The 21,866-nt window shown below is 46.0% G+C and overlaps 1 protein-coding gene across 4 annotated transcripts in view; it reads left to right on the forward strand.

Annotated features, from left to right (window-relative positions):
* Window positions 1-21,866, forward strand: part of LOC129198146 (cyclic AMP-dependent transcription factor ATF-7) — a 68,617-nt gene that overhangs the window by 12,524 nt on the left and 34,227 nt on the right. The window contains exons 2-3 of one of the 4 annotated variants that reach the window (XM_054807236.1): window positions 2,607-2,683; window positions 8,112-8,180. In XM_054807236.1, coding sequence (XP_054663211.1) covers window positions 8,133-8,180 — 48 coding nt within the window. In that variant the 5' untranslated portion in view covers window positions 2,607-2,683; window positions 8,112-8,132. Of the gene's footprint in view, window positions 1-2,606; window positions 2,684-8,111; window positions 8,181-21,866 lie in introns of those variants that run through there. The other 3 variants (XM_054807235.1, XM_054807237.1, XM_054807239.1) reach the window with 3 other exon arrangements.

A 21,866-nucleotide genomic window follows, 5' to 3' on the forward strand; every position in this document is an offset into this window, starting at 1 on the left:
AGGTGCTTCCTTTGTCTTGATGTCCCTATCTCTAGCAATTTTCCTTCTTCTAACTCATTTTGCAGCTCATTCTTCACTCAGGTCTTCCTAAGCAAGTAAACCTCAGCAGAGAGACTTCTGTCAGCAGAGCGTGCAGTTTGCTTTTGTTTTCTTGTTCTACTTTAAGCCTATTTTTAGGAGGTTGCTCTGCAGCTCCTTTTGGTTTTGTTTCATAGTTGGTGCAACCTCTAGCTTTAATTTTGTGGTCATATTAATGTAAAGTTTATCCTTATGATTTATGGGAATAAACCATGAATGTGTTGTACTGGTATAGTAGTAAGCGCGTTCGTGCTGGAGAGGGGAGCTGTGCTGGCAAACTGGAAGCAGAACAATTTTTGTGTACACCCAAGCGTTCTTTGGGATCTGAAGTATTTCAGCTTGTTTGCAAGGCACAGATGCAAGAGTGTTGGGCAGAAGAATTCCTGCAATAACAATAGTCACATGCAAGTACAACAATAGAGCCTTATTTTTAGAGCATTTTTCATACCAACTCAATCCCCCAACGTTCAGCAGAGTTAACGACCTGGGCGTTTCTTCCATCTTAACACTGAGGTTTAAGGAAGAGGGGTGTTTTTTGATGGGGATTTGAGGTGATCTAGAGGAAAAAAAAAAATGCTTTCCAGTTGGTGGGAGCTTTAAGGGTCCCAGTGTTGGGCGCAGGAGATGTCAGGCTGTCTTTGGAGGCAGCTGGATGTAAGAGGGTAAGACACCCAGCAACATTCACGGAGGGGATGGGAGGCTGTTGGATCTCCTCGTCTCTGGTGGCGTGGTTGTTCATGACTTTTGCAAACCCAAAGAGGCATGACTCAGATTTACAAATCTTGGCTTGAGACTGTTTCCAGACCTCAGCTACTTGTCAGTAATTCAGCTGGAACAGGTCCGCAAAAGCTTCATGAACAAAAAAAAAACACCCCAAAGAATCCACGCTGCTCGTACCTGGATCCTGATGTGTATTGGGGCAATCGAGTGTACTTACTACGAGGGTGTGGGATCTTTGTAGTAATGTGCGCTTCTGGGGGGGGGCGGGGGGAAAGCGTGGTTGTGGGTGACAACACTGAAGGCAATTGAGAGTGTGACTGTGGCTCTTTCTGTGGCATCAGGCTAATGCTGCCAACCAAAACCATGACTTGTCCTGTGGCTGCAAGCATACCTCGGAATCTCTTTTCCTCTGTAAAGCTCAAATAGTGCATTTGAAAAGCTCGAGAGCATCTTGGATGAAAGGATCCGTAAACACCAAATGTGCTTTTGAAAACGTGTATCCTGCTTCTTGTGTCTCTTAAACTTCCATTTGGAAACAGTTTTTAAAATGGATTCCATGAGGTGCCAACACGTGTCCTGGGGGAAATCCTTTTCAGGAAGGCTGGTCTTTCATTGCTGTTGTTGATGCATGTAATATGTCTAATTCCTTTTAAGGGAGCTAAAATATTACCCCTAGGTGTCTGTCTAGACCAGGATAACGGGCTTCGTTTTTTTCTTAATGGGTTAGTTAACATGCTTTGGGACCACTTCGGTTTATGGACTGATATACCAGGGGGAAAGTAGCATATGGGCTGACTTTAATATCTGCAGGAAGAATTAAACTTCTAAATAAGTGGGAATTTTGATTATTGGGGTAAGCAAAACCAGCTTATCCCCAGACCAGCGGCCCAGACAAGTTCGTATTGTAAAAAGAGGATCTGATGGGCAGTTCAGTTCCTTCGGTCAGGAAGGCGAGGTTTCAGCCTTCCTTGGATACCCGCAGCCTTTTCCCATCCAGTTCTTGCAAGTACCAAGAGCTTGTTTAGATGGGTAGAATACATGTTTTAATTTTAAAGAGGACGACATCATCCTGTTTGTATATGAACCTGGGCATTGCTTTTAACCTCTCTAGAACTTCACACCTAGATTGTGGTTCATTGCCAAGTTTAAAATGATAACTTTTGTTCATGGTTAATGTACCTGCCAGCTAATGCCCTTATCCAGGGAGATAGTAGGGGATTGGGATGCCTGAGGCGTGTGCGTGCGTGGACGTTGGTGGGGGAAAAGGGGCGACTGAGGAAATTCAGCTCTATTGGTGGGAAAAGGCAGAACTTTCCTATCAGACCGGGAAGAATTATGCGCAAGAGAGGGAGGGCCTGAGCTGGGGAAAACGAGTTATCTACTAAAAAGACTCTCAAGTAGAAGGTCCTAGACTGGGCCCCCTTCCTGCTTCCCAATCCCAGCAACTCATTTGCACTCTCTTGTTTCCTGGCAGACTTCTGTGAAAAGTCAGAAGGAAGAGTAATAGCAAAGCAACATCCAGAGCACCCATTTGAAAAGCATGTGGAGCTTTACATCCCTAAAATAGTGTTGGGGAGGGTTCGCGCATCTCTTCCAAATTACAGTATGCTTTGTCATCACAAAATTGGCAAAGGCCTGTCCAGCTCCAACTGTGGCCTTACCCAGCTCTTTGGGAAGACCCTTCTCTTCCCTTTCCATTGTGTAGAAGGTGGCACAGCGAACGTCGCGGCGTGCAACTTCTTCCTGCACTGGTGCTGGTGCTGCAGGCAAAAACTCTTCACTCCCATCTGTCTGCGTTCCCTTTGCAGGGGCTTGCCTAGATTAGGGATCCTCGCAGCCACGTTGGATTACAGTTGATCCTGTCTACACCAGGCATCGCAAACAGGTCAGTTAAAAGTAGTTCTAAATATATTTGATCTAAGGTAGTGGGTATATCTTCTGAAATGTGGAGACGACCTTCTTCTGTTAGGTTTAAACTTTGAGAGGACAAACCAGTTCAGAAGTGGTAAGTAGTCTCCTCTTCATTGCAGCTGTAGCAAAGCCTGTAGGTCTCCTGATGTCCGTTATAAGGGCAAATTGCCACCTTCTTCATCGCTGACAGCAAGCTCTTGTGCCCAGGTTCAGCCCGATAGATTTGTTTCATTTATGAGCCTCCATGGTTCTAAGGGGATTTTGTATGGTTTGAGTTCTGCATGCGCTAATTTGATATTTTGATTTGTTTGAGGGTTTTCTTTTTTAATTCTCTTGACTCTTCACAAGGGAATTCTTCCAGCAAGTTTCAGGTGGGTCTGCTGACTGAATTATTTATTAAGCAATCTGCAGCGTGCTTTGTGTATTGCACACAAAATTGATGTGGCGTCTGCACCACCACGTTCACACTCTTGACTCACATTTTCCAAAGCCTCAAAGTAAGTAGATTCTCCATTTTTTTTCTTCATCAGACCACTAGTCATCTCCAAAACAATGTCTTGTAGTTCTTCCAAACTTAATAGAAGCCCTCTGCTATCAGTAAGGCCTCAGGCTGCCCACAGCGCTCTCTTGTTAATGGACGCTTAAAGCATGCCGCTTCATAGCGCACACAGCAAAATACTTAACGTTATTAAGCATCAGCTGTGACTTGATTACGTTTTCCTTTTAAAAACTCATGCGATCCCTCCCAGCTAAGGACCTGAATTAACAAAAGGCTTTGCGCGTGAGTTCCTTGTGGAATCAAAACTTCAAATATCTTTGTACCCTACAAATACGATTTGTGCGGCAGTTGAATAAGTGGAACCTATGTGGGTTTGAGTTTAATCTCTAGAGGGTTCGTTTTCTCTAGCTGCAAAGCAATTGTTGCCCAAGATCGCAGCACCAGGCAGCGAGGGAGCTGGGAACAGGACTCGGGTGAACGTTGCCTCGGTTCGTTGGCAGATGAGCCCCTCGTCTCTCGGATGCTGTCAAAACATGCGCGTCCTGTGTCAGCTTGATGTCAGCCCAGCATCCTGGCATGCACTGAACCACTCCACATAATATTTCTCATTTATCTCTGTGTCAGAAGTAGGAAGAGGCGATGTCCCCAACAAATAGAGAACGAGATTAACTTCAGGAAAAAGCCCTCACTGCTCTGCCGGCGCTGACACCCGTGGATAAGCAGTGCTGGAGAACTGGTGAAGTGTGGCTGTTGTCCTGGCTGTGCTGGTGCGGCTTAGTAAACATCCCCTTGCGATGCCGCAGTCGCTTTGGTGAGGAGTTAAAAGTTGCGGTTGAAGGTGGGAATGAGATCCGCTACACAGCAGATGCACTCTTAGATGCAAAGCTCGTGTTTATTCTGTTTTCCACATGCTGTGCGTGCTCCGGAGGAGTTGCTCCCGTTGCGAGCGCTGCTTTGTACTCCTAAATGCCCTGTGCAAACTCCAAGGGGTGCCTGATTATCAGCACAACACACACTCGCGACTGCTGCGAAGTGGGGCTTTGGCTTTACTTCTTTTTACAGACAGCCTATAGGTTATTTGCATGAGTTAATAAGGCAAGAGAGAGAGGAAAACACATACAGACTTGGGGAGCGCAAGCTATTTTGGTTGAAAATGTCTTTTCTGTTTTCCGTGAGACGGCAGCTGCTTGTCAGGTCTGTGCTGACAGAACTTTGAAGCACGCTTCAGTAATCTGTCTGCATTTCTTTGCTTCCCCTTGCTGTTTCCAACATGCTAAAAATCATCAAAACAGTGAAATACTGTCCCGCGGCTGCAGGAAGAGGAATGAGAATGTGTTCCCAGTATCCAATCATCTGCTTATTCTGCCTGTTCTTAAGAACAGAATTTATTGAAGCAATTTATCTTGACTAAATGTGATATAAATCTGAGCACATGTATGTACATACCAGTCATATTCTGTAGTGAACGAGCAGCTAAATCTTTCTTTAAAGAATGAGTGAATCCTCCTGACGCTTTGCAAGATCAAGTAAACTGAGTTTTTTTGCAGTGTGTTGGTCCCGATTTTTTTTTAATAGAGCTGCTTGTTATGCTATCAGAAGTAGCTGGCAGGCAGCCTGAAATGCCATCGGGTTTTTGTTTTGTTTTCCTGCTCTCTGTTTCAGTTAGTGTTATCAAAGCCCCGGGAGTGACAGCTGATCCATTTCTTTAATTTTTCAAATAGCTTTTGTATGCATCGGAAGCATAAATATGAGGTAGAGAGACCTCGAAAGTTCTTCAGATTGGTGGAGGCAGCTGGTTGCTTAAGTGACAGCGGTTAAGGACAGATCTCTGACCTGTGTTAATTAAAAAAGCATAGGGTTGGCTGCCCTGTGAAATACAGCAGTCTCCTTCCATAATAATTACACTGCATGTTTAACAATAAGATTTGTTTGTTGATGAAATAAACACATCCCCAACCTCATCCCACGCAACCGTGTTTAAAATGCGCAAGGGTGATTTAGACACTTCAAACGCTTCCAGCCTGACTTTGACAGCAAGGGGCATTACAACTGTCCTTTAAAGTTTATGTCGTCAAAGCGCCGTTCAAATGCGAACCTGTGAGCCCCCACGAGTGCAAACTCTGTGCCCCTCACTTTGTAAGCAACTTGGCAAAGCGTGAAACAAATCTGACTAAATAGGGATTAAGAAATCTGGAACTAATGACTCTTGCGTCTACCTTCGGCTTGACAGACAACACGGACTGCAGCTCCCGGGAGCATTGGCTGTGCTGAGAGCTGTGGGACAGATCCTTGTCCCTTATGGGACCATTGGGAAGGGAAAAAACAAGGTCCAGGCTGCCCAAGACAGCAATTGCTGACTTTTATTTGGTCCGTGTCCTGATACCCTAGTCTTACCAGCCACCATACTGCAAAGGTGATGGTAAAATAACTCCAGTAGTTATCGAGTTGATGTTTCCTTTGTGTCTGGTCTGATTTCTCGTATTATTTTCTTGCAGAAACAGTAGTAATTGGGCTGCCCTCTGCTAGGAGTGGGTGATGGAGGACTAAGCCCTGTGGATGGAGGACTAAGCCCTGTGTCTTGACTCATTCAGAGCTCCACCTTTTTGTGCAGCTAACTGGAAGGTTTAGGCGCAATATTTTTGAACCTCAAGTGCAGGTGGTAAAAAATGTTTAATTGGTTTTGTGCTTCTCTTCTTTGCAGTGTCAGGGAGTTGATCTGAGCAGTGGTTTGGTATTACAAGAAGGTTTGACCTCTTCAGCCCTCCTTGCTAGAGACTACTTTTGCCTGTTAAAGCTTCCTGAGGAAGCCTGGGCTTCTCTAGTGCCTTCGGAGCAGGTCGTGACAGCGGCTCGTATGTCCGCTGTTAGGATGCAGCAGATGCACGTAAGTCAGCTGCTTCGGGGCCTGAAGGAGATTCCTCTTGGAGGAGGACGAGTTGGTTCTGAATGGGGGCGAGATCCCCGTTTGTTTAGCAGGCAGGAGCAATGGGGCAGCGTTTTGGTTTCTTGAGTTCCCAGTTTGGAGCTTCGGTGGAAGGATGGTATGAAGAGTCTTACCTCTTTAATGTGTCCTCGCTCGGACTCATTTTGCTGTCATCTGTGCCCACGTCACCCCGAGGCTAGCCTTTGCCAGGATTTAATCTTCCGATACGGAGCTGCCGTCCCCTCCTGCCATGTCACCCTCCAGTTCTGCAAACCCCATTTTGCTTCTGTGGGCTTTTCTGGGGGGGTGCTGGGGTGGGTGGATGTTCCTGGCCATCTTTATTGCCTTTATTATTACGCTTGTCCTGTACTAGGGAGCATTTGGCTGCTCGCCCGTTCCATTTGTGAGAGGGCTATTTATCCTTTGTGCGTTCGTGTTTGCATAGGCCCTGGAGTTTTGCTTAATAAATCCAAACATAGTCCAGCATTGAGGATGTCTCTCCCCTTTTTGTGGGGGAAGAACTGGCAGCGCCTTTCTCGTAGTTTTTGGTTGCCGCCGTTGTGTGCTGCAGCTGAGCCAGTGCTCGCGGAGGGGAATTCCACCTCTTGTAGCCACCCATTTTAGCTGCACGCTGTCCTAGCACATGGTAATAGAAAAATAATCTTTTTTTCGTATTAAACAGTAACTGATTTCTGTGTCTTTTCAATAAAAGCTAAAGAGGACTGTTTTCTGTAGCACATGCGTTCACCCTCCGCTGCTAAGTCACATTCTTGGAGCACTTTCTCATATAGCTCCTAAAAATAACAAGTCTCCCCACCCTCTTGCCGCTGCTCAGTGTGTGCGTGCGTGTATTAACGGTTAGAAATGCAAAAAAACCTAACTAAAAGAGCCTGTGTCTTCGCGAACGCGTTTTGGCCGCGTTCTGGTTTTATTTCTGCTCTTGGCTGAAGCAAACTGACATGCGTTGCTGAAGCCAAGTGCCGAACTTGGAGTAAGAGATGCTGGAAGCAACATGAACAGCCAGAACATGTTCGCACAGCAAACCCCCTGAAGAGATAGCATTTGCTTTATTATGGCTTTTTAAAATCCTGCTATAAAAATATCAGTGGGTGGAGGGAACCATTATTTCTTGAATTTGAGGTGGTGGGGGTTACTTTATTTACTCTTATTTTTTATTAATAAGAATAGCTTCACTTGTAGCATAATAGGACTGAGTGTTTTGTTATCCTTGGCTATAATCTGTGATAAACTACCCCTGCCATCAGCCTTGTAGTTTACCCACTAGGGAGCCAGATTATTGCCTTGTAAAACGGAGCACCACTCCTATAATCCCTTAATTAATTAAATGACAAATTTTAGTTCTCTCCCATTGAAAATATAACTTGTACATAGAGAGGACTTGGATTTATTTGATCGCTTCTTGCCTTCACTTTTTTTTTTCCTGTAGATTGTCACTGTATTTGCTTATGTGTCTCTGCTTTCTACTGTAAATACTGAGGGAGGGTGAAGAGGCTGTGACATTCTCCATCTGGGGGATGTTTCGTAGGTCTTTGCCGCACCAGGCGGTCCTGAGCATCATCCCCGTTTCGCAGGTGGTGCCACTGAGATGCAGAAAGTCCCCTGACCCTCTGGAAAATTGGTGGTGGGCCTCGGTGGGAGCTCAGGCATGGAAAACTCCTGCTCCTTTCCTGCCCGCTGGCCCGTGCTGTCTCACTGTCACGGTTCCCAGTGAGCCCTTCTAGCTGCGATGCCGTGCTTTCTCTTCATACGTGAAAAATCGACTGGGCCCTCCGAAGTCTTATTTAAACTTGGCTTGGATTAATTTCCCTTCCCTGATTGTGTCTAGGGCATGAAGAGATCCTCCTTCCCTGCGAGCGCGGCCTTGATTAATTACAGCCCTGCAAAGGGCAGCTTCTGCTCTTGATATTTTTAATTTTTTTAGCTTATTTAACAATTTCCTCTTCTCTCCTTTCTCCTCAGCTTAGCTCAGCTGCATGAAATATGGGAGACGACAGGCCGTTTGTGTGCAATGCCCCTGGCTGTGGACAGGTACGTTTACAGTATACTTTATTGTGAATGTGTCGTTGTGAATCAAAGTGGCTGTTTTATCACTGAGGCAAAGAGTTTAAAGCCGGTGTTTTACGTGATCACTGGAGGTAATCAGATCAGAGGATTTGCAGTGTGTAAATCCAGGTTATGAGCAAGTGCAGGCACTCCAAAGTAATGAAATCTGCCTTGCTTTGGGGTGTATTGTTATTCTGCTGGTGTTTTCCAGGAGACCCACACAGCCCGGAGAAAACATGCTGATCTCCTGTTAATGTTTTCTGATAACGTTGCTCATCTTCTTTCAAGGCTGTTTAACCAAAGGACAGATATTCGGTCTCTGTTGGGATGAGTTAGCTGCTATAGCATATTCTGTAAAGCAGCTGAGAATGTGACAGTTGATGGTTTGTGTTATGTGAACCCTAAACTGCCATAGTCTATTTTGGGCTTGCAAAAAAAAAAAAAAAAAAAAAAAGAAAAAAAAAAGACCCATTGTGAGTTTTTTCCTCCATGGACAGCATGCTACAGTTGGCTACGGCCTTGCAAAACTTTTGCTTGCTCTCCTAGGGCAAACGATTATTGCTTTGAATGAGTCACATCCCCTTTTTCAGTCCTACGACCTTTCTCATAGGCTTGCCTGCCTGGGGAAGGCGCCTTGCCATTCCATTTCGCTTGGTTTTGCAACGAAGTTAGTGCTTGCCCAAAACCGAGCTTTAGGGTCTCTCCGTCGCTCTGTGGTCCAGTGTCTTGGCGATTCACACCTCGATTTAATGGGAGGAACGGAGGGGATTGTGCAATTACTGCTGGGGCTATTTTGATGAGAGCTATTAGAGACCGAGGCTTTTGCAGAAGTGCAGCCCTGTGCAGAGTCCAGGGAGAATTGGGTTTGTCTGTTCTGAAGTGTTTGAACCTCAGAATGCTAAGATGCCTTTTGCAGGGGAAGGAAGGGGGGGAGGATTGTGGCTTTTAATTAGATATTAAGTGATGCACACGCACTTTGTTTTCCTGGCTGCAACCGTTGGATGTCGGGTTGCCAAACTATTATGGCTGTGACGCGTTTGGGAGCTCTAACCGATCCCAGGGTACTCCCCCCCCGTCTCCCCCCACAATTCTTCAGTGTATTTCATATCTTAATGCCTCTTGTGAGTCTCTCGATTGAAATTAAAGATAATTCTGCATCCCCAGGGCACGTCCTCTGAGACTGCATGTGAATTCTGTGACACATTTATTTTTATGGTGCAGAAATGGGTCAAAAATCTCATCTGGTAACTCTTGGGGACTGGGGCTCTTTAAAAACACATAGTTAGGACTTCTCAGCTTTTTGGTCCTTCTAGCACTAGTCTCATCTGAAGCATTTTCTATCTACTTGCAGGTGATATTCCTCTCTTCTTTCTTTCTTTTTTTTTTTGTAGGCTGCTTTTTATCTTGAACTTCTTTGCCTGTGAAATTGTGCAAGTCATTTATAAAATGTATTAGCTGTATTTGAGCACTTAATGATGTGAGGACTTCAATCATACAACCTTAAAATCGGATTCAAACAAGCAATTAAGGCAAACAACAATGTATTTAAATTTAATCTCCCACAATCTCCCACAAATGACATATAAAGGTGGTTGCTTCCTCCTTTCGCTGTTCCAGACTGCTGCTTATGGGTAATTCTGACAATTCTTCATGTTAATATTGAAATGTTAGAATCCGGGTAATTCATACCGGTATGATTCATTGTGATCTAACCTGACCTCGTGCACAGTTTCCTAGAACGTCCTTCAATACCTGTTCAAACCAGAGCATGTATTAAATAATGATGATCCAAGCTTGATTTAAAATATTTCCAGTGATGGAAAATTCACCACAGCCCTTGGTTAAGTTGTTCTAATAGATAATTGCTCTCGCTGGTAAGGAAAAATTATGCCTTATTTCCAGTCTAAACCTGTTCAGCTGCAGCTTCCAGGCTGTGGATCTTGTTAATTTTTGTTTGTTAGACAGAAGCTCCTTCCTATCGAATTTCTGTAGGTGTTTGCTGACCGATCAAGTTGCCCCTTAACAGTCCTTTGGACTAACTAAATACATGTTGCTTCAAGCCTCTCCCCACAAGTCCTAGTGTGTTACGTGCGGTTATTTTTGTCCTCTATTCTGTACATTGGCTTCACGGTGAAGGTTCTTAAGAGCCTTTTACAAACCCTCCCCACCGCTAACGTGCAGCAGTACCGCTGTGGAAGCGCAGTGGTACCCGAGAGCTGTACAGACCGTCGTAGAAGGATCATCAGCTAAAACGAATGTTCGGTGAGCTGTGCATTTTGGGGCAAGTGGAGTAAAATTGGATGGTTGCGATGAGCTGGACAGGGTAGGACAATTGGTAGCTTTGAATATTAAAAATAAATCTGAATTTGAAGTTGGGGGGTTGATGGTGGCCAGCAGCTGTCTTCAGGGCTCGACCTCTGAAGCACGTGCTGCATTGTTTCCCCAGCAGCTTGTGCTGCCTTTTGGCACTAAACCCTGACCCTTGACAAGCCACCGTGGATCATCCCATCAGAAATGGCTTCTTTGTGTGGACTCTTGTTAAAGTGAAGCCTTAATAAGGGTCAGAGGGGACCGCACCGATCTTGGGTCATTCCCTCACTCCTAAAGATCGAGACTCTTGTCTTCAAACGTAGGCGACAAAGGGGCAGTCGGCTCTGTGTGATCTGCTACAGAAACATCCTGACCTTCCCACAGGTGCTGAGTGCCTACGGCTCCCATCAGAGTCTGTACAATCCAGAGTTTTGAGCTTTCTGGAAGATAATCTGATATTATTTTTTTTTTCTACCCAGACACACAAATGCACGCCCAAGCGGTGCCATGTTGCTCCTTACAGCACGGGATGCTTTTTACCAGCTCAAAGCCAAGCCAGACCATGGCCAGCACTGAAGAGGGAGACTTCCTTGCAGGATTCAGCTTTTTTTTTCCTGATTCTTTTAAGACCTTTGGGTGCGTTTTTCTTAGGAAAAAACCCCATTTGAATGGGAAGGTGTCGGTAGCTGTTGAGGCTCTTTGGTTATCGGGGTCAACATTTTTTGGGATAACGCCTGGCTCACTGGGTCCTTTCACAGCCATGGCTCCAGCATCTCTGTTCCTTTCTCTCGTTTCTAAACCTTTGATCCTGTGCCCAATCCACTGGTGTGTTTTTATCCCTGCAGATTCCTGCTCTTTCAGGTATTCCCCTGTTTGAGGGTGTGCTCTGCTTTTGGTGGGCCACTCCTGTGGGAACAAGACTGCTTTGGTTGTGGGTAAATTGGGATGGACTTCTGGATTTCACTATCAGCTGGGGCAGCGGGCTTGGGGACAAATCGCCCAGTCCTTTTCTGCTCGCTAAAATTAGTGATCTGCCTTTTGCAAACACTGCATTGAGACATGCGGCATGGGAGGTCACGGGAGGAGGAGGAGGAGAAGAAGGGAGAGCTGAGCCAAACTAATTTGAACAGGAGACCGAAGACAATTATTGTGAAGCCAGTGGTGATTTTCCCCCTTTAGTTTAAAAGAAAAACAAATTATTTTGCTTCCTGGTGTAATTTCTTTGAACCATTAGCTGCTTCTTTCACTTTGTAGCTGGTACCAGCCCTGTCTTTTTATGCTGTATGCCTTTTTTTTCCTCCTTGTCCTTCACTATTTCTAGGTAGAAAAAGGCTGTAAAGCTAACTTTTCAGGGAAGTGAGGAGGGGGAAGAGGGAATGGCCACCAAAAATAGATGAGCAGATCTTGCTGTGCCCCCCATATCATCACAGCTAGTGGGCTTTCAGTGGGTATGTAAACATGTTTTGGTTGCTAGGTCTTTAATGGTTGTTATTTTTGGATTCTCTACGCGATCACTTCCCAACAGTGAGTCTGCTGTGACACAGCTGACTTCTAAATGTGCCGCATATACTGCTTTTAAAAAAGATTCTTCTCAAGGTCATTTATCTGGTTTCTTCTCTAGGAGGACAGGTGACGCATTTTTTTCCCGGCCCTCTCTGTGTAGAGGGAGGAGAGCTGTTCAGCAGGGACGTGGGCCCCCCGTGCCGCTGTCTGAAGGCGAGGAGGGAGGTAGAGTCAGGCCCCTGCCTCCCAAATGTCTGCAGAAGACGTAGAGCGATGCCTCAAGTGAGGCTTTCATTGAATCTGTTAAGTGAAACTAATCTGGGGGTGGTGTGCACTGCTAATCGTTATTAAAATCTTCTAATCCCATTTAAAACATACTGAGTGATGAAAGGCAGCCTTAGCACAAGCAAGTGTTAGCTGTAAACTTTAGCGTTGCCATTAAAGTTGAAAGGTATTAACTAAGTCTGCATAATGAGACTCTGACTCATTAACACAAGGTAATTAAAACTTCAGCCGTCCTAAGGCATCTAGAGCAAAGGTCTGGAAGGAAGGCAGGGGCTTCAGATGTGCTGCTGCTGCTTCTTCGTTACCAAGAGCTTCTTCATTACCGGTGGTGGCAGAGGGAAACCGCTCAACGTCTGGCTCTGTCCTCCCGTATAAACCTGCGTTAAAGCCGTCTCAGGGTGCCTGTCGGGTGGTTCGGGCAGGCAGGCTGGCAGCGTGGAACGCAGGTTGGTGGATAGACGTGCCTCTCCAACAGTCGTGCTCCTTCTGCTCCTCTTCTGAAGACTCCGGGAGCGCTGGATGCTTGAGGCTTTATGAAGTGTCATAACAGAGGAACATCTTTATTAATAAAACTGTTTGGTCCACTCCTGTTGCCCACACTAATGGAGGGGCCATAATACTGAATATATTCTACCGGGACCAAGACTTTCCCTAGCCCCTGCCTCCCCACGCCACACCGTTTCACTTTTTATAAGTGACACAAATCATCGCTCAGGTCCTAATTCCGGCGCTGCAGTTACACAGGCCATTTCCTCAAACAATCGTTTGCTTTTTAAACCCACCCTTAATTTAACAATTTATTCCCCTTAAACCCATGCCACTGAGGTGATGCTCGTGCAGCGTCCAAGAAACGCAAAGCCCAGAACTTTCACAAGGCCAGAAAATGATTTTTCTTCTTTGTGGTTTATTGTATCCTCTTATCTTGTCATATAATAGAAATAATGTTTATGGCATTGAGGCCTCAGCATCACTTGGCATTTAACCAACCTCAAAAGCAGTTTATTGCTTTGTATACTCTGCCGCCATGACCATTATCCCTTAAATCTCTATTGCTTTGTAATATACGAGGCAACAAATGGCTTCTGCGATTGGTTAAATGTGGAACTGAAGCTAAGGTGTGTTTTGTAGCTTGTATAATCCAAACGAATATAGATTATTCCTTTTATATGAGTCTTGGTGTAGAGAGGAACAAACGGCCCTCTTCTCTTTCTGAGAAGCGGCGAGCTCTCCTTGTCACGGTTCAAACTTTTCAAGTAGCCAGGATGTGCACGGTGGCTTGGCCACTCGGAGGTTTGCCGTGGGACTTCCAGCCGTGGAGTTATCGCTGTTGGCAGCTCGAGCTACGATTTGTACTGGTGTATCTTCATGCCAGTGTCAGGTAGGGACCAGCACCACCAGTACGAGGAAGGAGTCTTGTCCCTGTCTCTGCAGGTCTTGTCAGTGGCTGAATGTCCTCAGTGGAAGCAGATTGTTCAAGACAAGCTCTTGTGATTTAAAAAAAAAAAAAAAAAAAAAAGCGGAATAATATAGTGAAGCAGGTTGGTAGGTGTGTAGAGCAACCCAGAGGTGAGAGGAAGAAAGTGCCTGTGCCCCTTTGCTTTACAACAAAGCATCTTTCTTTTGCCATAATTTCAAAGGTTTCTTTTGTTACCGTCCTCCTCTCCTTGCAGTTATGGCATAAAGCAAGAGGTAAGAAAATATTCCCTGTCTGAAAGCTGCTAGGAGCCACCTGTACTCCCCTGAGAAAATCCAAAGGGATGTCTCAGCCCTGCCGGAGCTTGCTGCCCGCCCCAGCCAGGACCACGCGTGCGCAGGACACGAGTGTGTTCGGTTTGAATACGAGCACGAACAGAAAGACATACTTGTGTGTTGATTTAACAGCCTCCTTAGGGTCTGCCTCTCGAGACTTTGTTCCTGAAGCTTATGAAGGGAAGCCAGACAAACTGCCTAAGAAATTCAGAGAGTTAAAATCGAATCTTTGAGAAACTTTAGCCCAATTGGCTACCTGCTGTTAGAGCAAACAGGAATTTAAATGGTTATTAAGCAGAGTTATGACACCCTGTCCTCCAGTAGAAATTGTTACTGTCCTGGCACAAGAACTGAGTGGGACTGGACTTGGACACAGGCACAGGGTGTTTTTCCTAAAGAATTCGAGCTCCTAACACCCACTGATTTAACGAGGCAGGAGCCGTTATGTCTTTGGAAATCTGAGCCTTATTAATCAGGAGAACGGCTTCTGTGGAGTGGGGTGGATAATGCCAATTGCCAAAGCTGGGCAGGGCTGGTCAGAGTGGCAGACCAAGAGCAGGACTTGCAACTGCCCCTGCCGGGGTTACGTGGCACGATCGACATCAGGTCTCAGCTCTGGGGACCCCCAGGTGACCCGGGCGCCACGATGCCGTGGGTCACCGTGGGACCCAAGCGCAGGGCTGGATCGCAGGGTAAGCAGTTCCCCCCCCTCTACCAGCCAAATATTAAAGTAAAAAATTGTGGATGTTAATGACGGAAGGAGAATAAAATCCGTCTCTGAGCCTTTTTTTTGTTATGCTTGGGCACAGATACCCCTTGTCTGTAGTTAGCATGCAAAGTCACGTACGTGTTGTGTCCCTACTGCACCCAAGTGATTTGAAGAGCTGAGCCATAAACTAGAGTTTCTTTTCTGGTTTTTAAATTGAAGGAAACGTCTGAAGCTCTGTGGCGAGGAATTCCTAGCTGTATACGCCTGCTTGCTTCACATCTGCAGCTTTTTATTTGAAGCTGCCACAGCTGAAATAAAATTCTACAGAGAAACATCTTGGTTAAAGGTCTTCTATTATTTTACAGGAACGCAGGTTTCCAGAGTTAATTATTTATTTCAAATTAAGGCCTTTACAGCTGCAGTACCTGTACATCAAGCACAAAATGGCAGATGCTACACAAATCTCCGAGCGTTTCCAGGATGTAATGGGTCCGCGTAAAAGTAGTGGTTGGCTATAGTAACTCTTTAGGTTGTTAGCATCAAAAGAAGCGAATTAATTTGACTTGTAACTCATGTATTGTCAGCAGAGTAAAATGATATCTCCTACCTCTTGCTGAAGGTATTTTTGGGGGTGGGGAGGGGAAAGCTAATTTTGAATAATAATAAGCTTGAGAAGGCATCTGAAACCAGTAAACGTTTATTTTTTACACTCCTATAACTTAAAAACGGCCAAACCAATTTAAACCAAATTGGATAATAAAAAATATTGCTCCTAGGCTGAGCCCCTGTATGCCAAGTTCCAGCCTAGAATGAATTTTTATGACCAAATTATAAACCCCCTAGAAATGAAGGTTTAAAATGGAAATGTTGACAGACCTTTAACTACAAAAGCACTATAATAGAACTTCTTTTTTTTATAAAATGGCTGTTTTAAAATATAATTAAGACTTAAATATTATTTAATAGCAGCATTTCCTGTAAGTTAAAATCTTTTATCATTCCTATGGCTGGGATTCATTGCGGGTTCTGAGAATGCCAGCTCTGCTTTGCATTTGAAGCACGTGTGCGGTGCTGAACCGACAGAGACACTTGTCTGTCAAATGGAAATGGGTCTGGACAGCTTTCCAAATTCTCCTTTTCTAAATAAGAGCCTGGATGCCAAAGGACTCGCTGGACCTCCGCACAAATCCTGCGGCTCTGGGAAGAAACTGCAGCGAAAGCCTCTGCCAAAGACTCAACTTTTAATAACGTGAAACGCCGGTGGTTCGTTCTTTGCAGGAAAACATGTTTGCATCCCCTCTGGCTGATTAGGTATTAATTAGGAGTTGTGGTTTTAGCTTGGTGGCTGCTTTGGTGTTCTCTGCACATGCTGACAGCCTTTCGGAGCGCTTTGGAAAGCCGGGGACCGAGCAGCCGGTCTGGCCGTGATGAATCTGGAAGCCCATCGTGCTGCGGAGTGACGACTCGGAGAGCCGTCCTTGCAGCAAAAAAAGAAAAGGCTTTTCTGTCACACCCCACCCGCCATGGGGCTTGGTTTTCCTCCCTGCCCCCTTTCTGGGGACTTGCTAATTCCTCTTATTTTGCTGCCTTTCTTTTCCCCCTTCTTCCCCACGTGAAATGCTTTAAAAATAACCCCTGGGTGATTGCTGCAGTGCCCCAGATGCAGGGATTGCTGCAACACCCCGTGCCTGCTCTGGCATGTGGCCGGTTTGAAAGTGGAACTAGCAGCTACTGCATGGTCTCCTCTCTGTTTTCCTGCTGGTTTTCTCGCTCTCTGCTGTCCTTTTGCAGGTGAATAAGCTGCCTGGCTCTAACCCTGCTGCCAAATACCTGCTCAGGACAGCTTTTGTTATCGGGGATGCTGATAGCAGGGTGCAGAGACCCGTGAGATCTTCACCTTCATCTCTTGGGGTGATATGTTTTGTACAGGGATGTGGGTTTTTTAAAGGGTCTTCACTGGAAGATGACGCTAGGTAGGAAGCAACGTAACCTGGAAATTGGGGCTGTTTGTAGCTGAAACTCTGCGATGCTCCGAGCACGCTTGTATGTGCACGCGCCGTTGCTTGCCCTCCCTCTCCTTCCTCCTGGGAGCCACGGGAGTTGCTTTCCCTCCTGCAGCCACGTGTGAAGGGCTGGGTGTGCAAGAGCAGCTTTTCCCTCCTACGCAGGGACAGCCGCAAGCTGGGACATCTGTCCCTAAGGCCGTTCTGGGAGGGGGCTGTTTTAAAGGGTAGGCATTGAAGCAAAATTTATCTGGAAGGAGTTATTAGATATATTTTAGTGTCCTCCTCCTGTGTGTGCAGCACTAGAATTTGCCTGGCAGAAGGTCTCTGGAAGCCGCAGTGGACGTCTTTGATAAGGTTCTGCTGCATCTTTCACTAGAAACCTCCCAGATCTGATCTGTGGGGCTGTTTTTGCGTGAAGTAGTTGCTTACTAGCAGGAATTGGTTTAACGTGCACGTAGAGGAGATAAGTAACTTCAACTCATGTTAGTTCCTTTCTAGTTTGGATTTTCTTGGAAACGTCTGGGCTCTGACTTTGCATCTCCAGAGCGAGAAGCCAGTGAGGTTTGGCGATAGCTTTTACATTTCTGTTCCGGCGAATGCCTGTTCTAGAAATCCTTGTTAAGATTTCTTAGCCGTGTTGGCCGCTGCAGCAATTAAAATGAAGAAATAGCTGCATGCTTTTCCCCTCTATCGTCTTAAAGATGCTGTGCCGAGGCTGCAGAATACTTAATAACGCCTTAAAATATGCAGAAGCCAGCTTTAATGCAGGTCCTGTCGAAGAAAACGCTATCGGAGGATGAGCCGTGCTGCAAAGCATTGGCTCGCCGTCCGCTGCCGCCGTATCAGGCACGCTCTCCAATCGCTTCATTAGCATACTTGTTCATTTTGGCGTAAAAATGGAGTATATGAGGCGGCACACAACCAGTAAACCTATTTCATGTGGCAATAGAATAGCCAGTAATGGATCTAATTGCCCTTTTGGAGCATCTCTTGTCCCAAAGGATTCTTCAACCGGTCACAAATCACATCAGAAACGCACCTACCGCTGAAGAAAGGTGCATTTCTGGTCCCCTGTGCAAAGGGAGCCCCTCCTGCCAGCGAGACGGGGGCTGAGAGCTCAAAGGCAGCACCACGGTTTTCTTAGGAGCCGCTTGAAACTTGGTTTAACCTTCCTCATTCCAGAGGAAGGGCGCCGAGTAGCGCCGCGGGGCATCGAGCCTTATTTCCAGGGAAAGCTGGACTGTTAAGCCATCTGCTTTTCCATGGGCGACTTGCAGGCTCAGCAGCTATAAATATATATATATATATACGGAGAGAGCGCGCACAGCAGGATATGTTCCTATATAAACAGTCGTGTATGTATATCTGCATATAGGTTTATATGGAGACGAACATAGCCTGGCTACCGGTCCCCCTTTATTAGGGCGGTTCAATGCCAGGTACGCGATGGCAGCAGGGAGGAAAGCCGGCAGCAGTCGTTACTCTGGGCAGCGACGTAGGAGAGCATCCCCTGCTCGAACAGGGGCCCGTGCGCGGTGTGAGGGGACGCAGGTTTTGCAGGGTATCCGTTGCTGTGCACGCTTTACGCGGGGCTGGCTGTTTCAAAGACAGGTTTGCTGTTCTCGCCTCCCTTCTCACAGAGCACGCAAGAGCCCCCGTGCGCGTCTCGTACCTGCGGCACCAGTTGCTCGTGCCAGGCCATCGAACCGGGTCTGGAGTTTCTAATGAAAGCAGGTTTCTAATGATTTAAGTTTGTTTTGGTGTGTTGTGGTGGTTTTGTTTTGTTTTTTTTAACTGAGCCGTATCCTCATCGTTCCCAGATCACAGGATGGTTTCCACTTTCTGCAGCGGGGGGGAACGAGGAGAGAGGGTTTCCCCTTTCTTGGGAACATGATCAGGGCTGCAAAAATACCCACAAAGGAACATGGCCGTGTACTTGCAAGGAATGGTTTCTTCTCTTTTTGATTTAAGGGAGTTTCACAACCATGGAGTTTCTGCTTTGAACGAACTAATCTCAGCCCAGTCCTTACCTAAAGCTCTTGCTCTATATCAAAAATGCCAACCGCGTGTACTGCTAGCGCAAAGCCATAAATTAAGCCAGGCTCTTTTATTAACTTGAAATTAGACTGATCTAAAAGCTTGCTTGTGGTCTTGAGCTTAACAGGAGCAGAAAGCTGCCGGTGGCTGCACGCCTTTGCAGCCGAACGCGAACCTGCGAGTGTTGCCACGTTGACCCTGGTTTGTGAGTTTAACCTCGTGCGATCTTATCACGAGAACTGCAAAACCTGTTTTTCATCCCGCCGTCCCTCGTAAAGCAAATGAGAAATAGGGCGCTGGGTTTGGAGGTTTTAGAGGGAGGAGGGTTGGTTAGGAAATGAGAGAGGTCTTAAGGTACAAGCCAAGCCTGCCTTATGCTCAGGATTGAATTTTTCCTGCCTCTTTTCAGCTCTGGGTTTTTTCTTGGCCAGTAAAATACTTCCTTATGTTAAAACCAGTATTTTAAAGAGAAGGCTGCTTGGTTTTGTGGTTCTGGGGTTTTTTTTCTGTTGTTGTTCAAAGCCTTGCTTGCTACCTGTCTGCTAATCTCTGAGAAAATTATGAATGCTTTGTATTTTACTGCATGAACAGATAACTTATTCCCTAAGTGTGACTGCAGCACGTAGCTTTGACAAAGGCCTTGTTACCACGCCACCATGGATGCTTTTAATTTTCGAAAAGGTGCACGAGTCCGCAGGATTTTCTGTAAACTTCTTGCATAAAATCCAGCCAAGTTGTTGGTTGAGGACAAAAAAAAGAAACAAGTAGGGGGGACTCTGCCTGGGATTTCCCTCTCCTTCCCCAGCAAAACCGATGCTGAGGAGGCTGCTTTGGGTCGCGAAGAGAAAGCCAGGCATGTTTTCCTTCAGCTCCTTAGGCCCTGCACAGAGTTATTGGTAACCAAGAAGCCTGTGACCTGGTTTTATTTCAATATCTAAATAACCAGGGGATTTTTTAAAATTTTTTTTAATCATGACCCTGCTTCCCCTGTTCAGTTCTCTAATCCCAGAAAGCCACAGCTGAGCTTTGCAAAGCCACGAGGAGGCAGCTCGAGATGACTCTTGCTAATTGGAAAGGCAGCTAAACCCCTCTCTTTTTCTCCCAAAGATGCTCGCCGGGACAGAGCTGGGCATTGTTGGATGGCGAAAACCGCTCCGCCCCTCTGCGGCAACCGGGCCGGCACGGCTGCTGGCGCAGAGCAGCGCGTCGGGCGACGGATGCGGCTCTCCCCGGCAGCGGCGATGCCGGAGCGCAGGCAAGCAGGAGATGCCGCGTCCTTATGCACTTGGTGGGGAGAAAAAAAACCCACCCCTGCATCTCATTGCTGGAGAGCAGGGTGGGAAAAAAACCCACAACCCACCTTTAAGCCATAATATCTCAGGTCCTTTCGAGAGATTTGATGTGAGATCTGAGAATGAAAGCGGAGCTATTCATAGAAATAATTTCTAGTCGTGCTTTTTTTAAGCTTTAGGGGGTTTTGGCTGACACTTCTCTCCCCTCGGTGGTTGCTGCTTTGCATGAGAACCTTCCTTAAAGAGTCAGTTCTTGAGTTGAGGTGTAAATACTCACAATAAATACGTTTATTTCTAGTAGCTCTTTTGACTTGGGAGGAAACATGAGATTTGTAAAGACTGATGGATTTGCTGGGCAAACACTGCGTTATCCTGCCGCTGGGGGGTTGCGATGCTGTAGCCGCACAAAGGACTGGCGTGCGCGTGTCAGAAAGAAAAAGAGGGGGGGAAAAGTACCTTTTGGGCTTTTTCTTCTCTGTACGTAAAGAGGAGGGCACGTGGCTGATCTGCAGAAATCCCCTTTGTGTGCAGAAAATAGCAAGCGGGGATTTTTCACCCCTTCCCTGGGTTAGTGGTACTGTCTGGAGGAATTTAGGCTAAAGCAGGTCCTGGGTGCGTTGGTAAAAAAACAAAGATCCGTGCAGGAAAGGCTGAGCTGTAACATCCCTGCCGGTTTTAAAAGATTCCCTGCAAGTCTCCTGCCGTGGTATATCTCGGGAGGAGCGTGGCATCGTGTTTATTTAACACCTGCTTAATGATGCAAGCTGAGAAACTGCACCACCACTTTCCAAGCACTTGTACCAGCTGTTTTGCTCAAATAATTTTTTTATATGCCGGATTAAAACAATAAAAACATTAAAGTCCTAAAATTCCCCCTGAGAGTAAACATCTAGACAATAAAGAATTGTGTGTGTATAGGGGATGGGGTGGGAGAGTTTTGCAGCCGTGCAAAACAAGCTATAAATTAATCTCAGCAGTAAAGCCTGCTAAATTAAACCATTTCATAAAATGAAGTTCTTGCAAAATGTTGAATCAGTCTGGTTTTGGGGCAGTTAAAGATTTTTTTTTGCCTTCTGAACTTCTTCAGGTTATTCATAAACGGTAAATGTGGCTTGTGTAGCTGTGTCAGTGGCGGGGTTTCTTTTGGGGGACAGAAGGGGAGGGTTTTATGGTCACTGCAATAATTGTCAGGAATTCAAAGCATCACCTGTCCTGTGTCTCTGCTTAAACCCCCTTCATGTGCGCTTCAGCCAGGGAGATGAGCGGTTCCCTCTCAAAAAAGCTCATTTATAAGAATAAATATTCAAAGGACCGGATTTTAAGCACTCTAAGCTAGACTTAAGCGTAAGGAGCAGATCATTCCACTGAAGTCTCGCTCGTGTGTATCTTGCTGGCTCTTTTCTTTGCTGGCTCTTTCCTTTCCTGCCTTCCCCACTGCTTCTGCCACCCCAGACATCTGCAAAGTCACTCTGCGATGCCTTACCAGATACTCGCAGCGCTGAAGATACAGGTGCGAGCTCTTTGTTGCACAGCATCGCTGTTGACATCTTAATTCTGGCTTCTGCACTTGTAAAATCTGCTAATTCACCTTCTCGCTGGGGTATTAACACAAGCTTTTGTTTCTGTGGCTGGGGGAGGCGTTTCCTGCACGCGTTTTAGATATTAAAACCAATTTGTGATTGCTGTGTTAGCTTCTCTCCCTTTTAAGAGGCTTGTGTGATGTTTGCTATAAACCTCAAACATTTGTAAGCTTTAGAAGAAAATTTAAATGCATTTTGCT

The sequence above is a fragment of the Grus americana genome, chromosome 31 (genome assembly GCF_028858705.1).
Source record: "Grus americana isolate bGruAme1 chromosome 31, bGruAme1.mat, whole genome shotgun sequence".
NCBI classification, from domain to species: Eukaryota; Metazoa; Chordata; class Aves; order Gruiformes; family Gruidae; genus Grus; species Grus americana.